General features: G+C 32.3%; 1 protein-coding gene across 1 annotated transcript; it reads left to right on the forward strand.

Annotated features, from left to right (window-relative positions):
• The first annotated feature begins 3,446 nt into the window (after positions 1 to 3,446).
• On the forward strand, positions 3,447 to 5,269 carry LOC7454418 (protein translation factor SUI1 homolog). The gene is made up of 5 exons (XM_002316944.4): positions 3,447 to 3,609; positions 4,367 to 4,449; positions 4,577 to 4,782; positions 4,864 to 4,917; positions 5,040 to 5,269. Exons 2-5 carry the CDS (start codon positions 4,413 to 4,415, stop codon positions 5,082 to 5,084), a joined length of 342 nt encoding a protein of 113 aa, XP_002316980.1. The 5' UTR covers positions 3,447 to 3,609; positions 4,367 to 4,412; the 3' UTR covers positions 5,085 to 5,269.
• Positions 5,270 to 6,000: the final 731 nt, after the last annotated feature.

Genomic DNA, 6,000 nt, shown 5'->3' on the forward strand with positions numbered 1-6,000 from the left:
TTTTGGGTTTTTGGTGGTTATAAATATGTTTTACAAGGTATTTATAATGTTTTTTTGTTAAAATATAATTAAAATAAGTTTTTTATCTGAAAGTTCGCAATCTAATTTTTTAGCGATTAGAGATTATTGAAATTTAGGCTGCTATATATTTTTTTTCTAAAAATTTAACCCAAAAATTAAATCTCAGGCACCTGAGCTATTCTAGCAACGTGCACCCGAGCCTTTTTCTCGAGGCCACGTGCTCCAGCTGGTGGCTCTTTAGAGCAAGTGATGAGTCAACTGCTCACAAATCCCACAGTAGCCCCCACGTTTGGCAACGATAACACTGGTGCTGTTGATTCATTCTTATCGATCCTGTTCTGGAGAATGAGTTCAAATACTTTAGATTCAAGTGATTAAACAAATTAATTTAAAAAACAAGATTAGGTTTTGATTTGGATTCAGCCATCGATTATAGATTTATAACAAGCACAACAAAAGTATAATAAAGAGTTTAAGACAAAAGAGTGGCAAGGGGGAGGAGTTCGCTGTTCAGGACAGAATTTGGTGGGTTGGTCTCCACAAACAAGAGCAATACAAAGCTCTTGAAACTCTTCTTGAGTTTCAATGTGGAGAAGAAAGCTCCAAATATATATAGTAATAAAAGTTACGTACGTGTAAGGGTGTGGAGGTAGATTTGGTGCAGGCAGCAATACTTGGTCAAGAGGGAATGCGAGTGAAATGAAGAGTCTCTAGCTTGGGGTCAGCTGTATGGATCCACCAGGAAGGTTCAGTTACCATTTGAAGGGTTTTATTTGGCCAAGAGGCAAGAAGCGTTTCATATTTTGAAGCTTTTCTTGGCCACATTGTGAGCTACAGTTGACTATCATTGAATTTATTTCGGTTCCGAATCACCACGATGCCTGGTTCATAGAGTGAATTCATCATTCAGTAGACATCATGACCCTCTGATACAGCCATATAAAGCATCTTGCCCCACATTAGATGGTGGGTCTGATCTGATGTGGCAATATCAGAAAGCAAAATTTAGTGCAATACTAATCTGTCTTCTTTACATCTCTGAGAGCGGAGAGGAACTTGTTCCTAACATTACAATGCTGCCACCCTTTTTATAAATTTGGAAAAGAAAAAAGAACAGAAGGTGTCTGCTGCCCTTTTTCTAGGTTCATTCTGTACATGTGTCCATTGTAAGATGATGGAATGTTCTCTCGTCCAGTTTTTGCTTTTTAAAGAATATTGCTGTTGAATGATGAGTAAATCCCGCAATTGTTGTCCTGGAATCACTCGAAATCACAGACTAATGAGCTTGCAAATGTATCAAAGCCACTCCCTCCCACGCTCTATTTGATGTTAAAATAAAATGATCAAAGCAACTTGTTCGTAAATGCCTTTCGGAACTGATAATTAAACCAGTTGACCTTTCCCTAGCTATCCAAATTCATAAATTTCATTCATTTCCATATGCTTTTGAGGGCAGATTCAACGCATTTAGGAATGACAAAAGAATTTATCATATTCAATTGCTGCCCATGTGCTTAGAAACTGGAGCAGTTCCTTCTAGCTATCTTCCTGACTGGTACTATTTTTGAAGTTATATATATATATATATATATATGCCTTTATTTCTTAAAGACTAAAAGACACTGAACATAAGGGACAGAACTGAAACGGGAGACCTTAATTTTCTTCTTTCGGAGATCAAAGGTATGGTTCTTGCATATTCGTGGCATATATGATTAAAGAGTGAAAGAAATATAATACCAAAACCTTAATAAAAATAAAATAAAAAAACTGACTAAACTATAAAATTGTAAAAGTAATTTTTCCTTTACTTTTTTATATATATTGTTTCTATTTTTTTTTTCCTGTTGTTAATACTAATGCTTAAAACAAAGTGATAGAAAATATATCAAACCATCGTACCTTGGAGCATAAATTTCTATCTTTTTAAATTAATTAAATCATATTGATTTTAATATAATTAATAAATTAGTATAAGCATATAAAATAAAAGGTAAGTGTACTCAAGTTTTTCTCGATAAGATGGTGACATTATTAGCACACACTAAAAAGAGAGTCACAATAATAGATTTATGGTGTCATGAAACATCCTCAGACTAGGAATCCACTAAACATATTTAATAATTTCTCTTTTTGTTTGTAGAAAATATTTTTTCTTTATTAATAACTTAATACAATGTGGTTTTTTTTTTTCAAAATATATTCATATTAAAAAAACTATTTTAATATTTTTCCTTTTCTTTTAATCTCAATAAAATCAAAAATAAAAAACCATTAATTTGATGTTGATAGTGTGTGATTGGTATTATAATGGTTTTTATGGTTATAGTTTTTAAAAAATAGGTTTTAAAAATAAATTTTTAGTTGTGATTTTAAAAATTAAGTTTTTAAAAAATATATTTTTGATGAAACTGTTATGAGATAGATTTTTACATGTAAAATAAATGAAAAACAAATCTTTATAAATAAAAAACATGTTATTTTTTGTAAGGTCTAGTTCAAAAAATAAAATTTATTTAATTAATCAAATAATTTTTTATATGTGATAAGACAGAAAAAAACAAAAACTAAGTATTTGATTTGTTATTGTCAACAATATTATTTTAAAAAAAATCATTAATTTTATTTTTTTATGTATATTAAAATAATACTTTCAAGTTTGGTGATATTATTGGTAAATTATTATATTCAAAATTTAGGAAAACATAATGTTGGTAAAAATTAAGAGCATCTTTAATGGCAAAAATTATTTAGAATACAAATAGCTTTTTGTATAGTATAAATATAATTTTATTTAATGTGCATTCCAATAAAAAAATTATTTTAACAATTTATTTTAATTTTAATTTTTTTAATTTTTCTATAAATATATAGAAATTATTTTTCTATGTTAAAAAAATCATTTTTACTCGACTTTCTTATTAAAACTTTAAAAAAAAAACCTAAAAAGTTAAAGTTTTTTTTTAATTTAATATGGATTATCAGGTTAGCTTGCATGTACCTCGACTAATCTCACAGACTCTAAAATAACACTCATAGGAAATTTTAATAGTCATCATATAAAATAATCAAAACTAAAAATAAAAATAAAAAAAAATTAGTTTCAAACTTTTTACCACTGGACGACATAGTTCTTCGTGTGATTCTCGGTAATAAATTATTTATCATTCTCCCATGAAGTACAACGTTTTTCTCGATGTTCTCTAACACATTTTATATAGACAGCTTCGCCCTTCTATCAAATTACTTCTCCTGCTCTCCCTCTACTACGAATCTTCTCTAATCGCATTCTCCACCTGCCACGTGTTCGCTCTTATCAAATCACAGCCAGGACAACCCTCATCGGAGCGCGTAGTTACACGGTCTCACTCTTGAGAGTAGCACTCACTCTTAACCAATCCAGCCCCAAAATGTAATTTCAATCCAATACCCGCTGGCTTGTTCCCTTATCTAGTTTCTAGAGATCTCTTTAGCTTTCTCCGAAAGCAAACAGACTCTCATCAGAAAAGCTTAGACTCATCCGATTTAGGGTTTCGCTTCATATCAATCAAATAATCTAACGCGTCGAAACCCTAATCACCGGATAAGGTAATTTATTTTTGTTCCAGTTAGTCGAATTGATCATCTTATGCAAATTATTAGCTTAGTTGTTAATTTCTTGCGTTAATTATGTGGATCTTGTTTAAAAAGAGTATGTCCTTGTAACTTAATTGCAAGTTTTAATCTTTTCTTGAAAGGTTGCTTTTCTGATGTTTTGATTGTTAGTTTTGTTTGTGTTATTTTTTTTTTCATTTACTGTAGGTGTTTTTGTGTCTGTGGTCTGACTAGCTTTTGGGCTTATGGGTGTGATTATTTCTCTTCGATTAATCAGATAGTTGAGATATTTGATCTTTATTTAGTGGGATTTTGATGAATAAAGCAAGGTTACTTGTTATGGATTACATGGATATCCGTGTTTCCTTATTCGTATTAGTTTGCGATTTGATATATTGTGAATTTATCAGCTTGTATTTGCACTGATTTATGACACTTGAGCAACATGTATTAATCTAGGATGTTGATTTGATGTTTTGGTTGTTAACTTTGTCATGTGAATTTTTTGTGGCATGTTCTATTGTAGAAATAGAGCAACTTGGTCTTGCTTCCTAAGAAATATGTTGTAGTGTTAGAAAGGATGAAGTGATACCTTTGATTAAGTTAGTTATCCGTAGTTTAGTCCCTGTGAAATATGTTGTTATGGTAGAAAGGATGGAGGGACATCAACTGTCCTAACTTTGACAAAATTAGTTATCCTTAGTTTTCAATTGTGTTTTAGTCCCTGTTAATGTGAGTTATTGCTGTTTAGGTCTGAGCTTTCAGGTTGTTGGACTTCCTTGAACAGTTAAGTTTTCATGTCTGATTTCGACGCCCAAACTCCTTCAGCTTATGGTAAGCTTCCTTTTTTAACTTGTATTAGATTTCCTTGCTAGTGTTGTACTGACACTAGAATTTTTCTGAGATGTGAAAAAACCTTTCACTCCATATGTCTAACAATTATGTGGTTTTTTTATGGTAGATCCTTTTGCTGATGCAAATGCCGAGGACTCTGGTGCTGGGACAAAAGATTATGTGCACATTCGTATACAGCAACGCAATGGTAGGAAAAGCTTGACAACTGTGCAAGGTTTGAAAAAAGAATTCAGCTATAACAAGATACTAAAGGACCTCAAGAAAGAGTTCTGCTGTAATGGTACAGTGGTGCAGGACCCTGAATTAGGCCAGGTGTGTGTTTCACCTTAGCATGTAAACTAGCATTGAAATTTGAATGTCTCTCCTCATTGCGAATGCTTTTTTTGTGTATAGGTTATTCAACTTCAAGGTGACCAGCGCAAGAATGTATCGACCTTCCTTGTTCAGGTAATCTTCACTCCTTGTGCCATTCGATGAGTCTTTAAAAATCAATTCTTTCTCCTTTGGGTCATCACCTGATGTTCATAGTTAAGTGAATTCCAAATTTGTATTTTGTTTTGTTTGGTCAGGCTGGCATTGTGAAGAAGGAAAGCATTAAAATTCATGGTTTCTAAGCTACTGCTGCAAATTAAAACTCAGCATAGTGCTCCTCCTGCATGTGTCAAGAAATTAAGTAATATCGAAACTGTTACCTATCTTCCCTTTGTTTGGTTTGATATGACATGCATCTTTTGTTTCTGATGTTATCTGGTTTCTGTATTGTGAGATGATAATGGAATGTTTTAACAGTTTGCTCTCCTGTTTCAAGTGGTTATGGTTATCTGGGCCTCTGGGGTCAAACGTTGAATTGTTGAGAATCTATTGGTTTTCTCGGTTAGGGTTCAGTTGATTGGCAGGTAATTTAGTGTTGTGGTTCATTGCCTTCCCCACACAACTGCTGTCAATTTAACTGTCAGGAAGCTCAGTAGATGGTTGAAGCTTCTGAGTCTTTACGGACGGGTTTAGGGCTTCTCAAGTTGGTGAGTGACTGGGAAGTTTATACTAAAATTAATATGCAAAGAAAAAGGATCGAACTCGGGATTATATGCCTGCATTTTTTTCGTTATTTCCGTGAGAGCAGCTTTGGGAAATATCCACCTGAATTTGTTTCAATGATTATCAAATTTGGTGGAATGGTTAAATTAACAAAAGAAAAGAAATTCTTGAGATGGTTTCTTGGATGTAATTCGCAAGTGTCTTGGAGGCCAGAGTAAATTGAAAAGGATGGTAATGTGAAAAGAAACGCCAAAAAAGAAGAACCCTGACCTTCCTAAGGTCGTTATAAGAGCACTTTAGGGATCTGCCAATTAAACCAAGCCCAGCCCGTCGAAATATCATATTGTAATTAAGAAAAAAAATATTCCATCAGAATAATTATTAAAAAAAACATTCTGTTGGACAGTAAAATGTATTTCCTTGTAAACATGATTCAAACAATGCATTATACAATTAAAAACAAGCTAAAAAGCTAAGTAAATTCACTCTATTATT

This window comes from Populus trichocarpa, chromosome 11, assembly GCF_000002775.5.
Source record: "Populus trichocarpa isolate Nisqually-1 chromosome 11, P.trichocarpa_v4.1, whole genome shotgun sequence".
Taxonomy (NCBI): domain Eukaryota; kingdom Viridiplantae; phylum Streptophyta; class Magnoliopsida; order Malpighiales; family Salicaceae; genus Populus; species Populus trichocarpa.

Coding starts and splice junctions, on each gene's coding strand:
- LOC7454418 (XM_002316944.4), top strand. CDS start 4,413: ATGTCTGATTTCGACGCCCAAACTCCTTCAGCTTATG. Junction 4,783..4,863: donor AGGACCCTGAATTAGGCCAG/GTGTGTGTTTCA, acceptor TTTTGTGTATAG/GTTATTCAACTTCAAGGTGA. Junction 4,918..5,039: donor TATCGACCTTCCTTGTTCAG/GTAATCTTCACT, acceptor TTGTTTGGTCAG/GCTGGCATTGTGAAGAAGGA.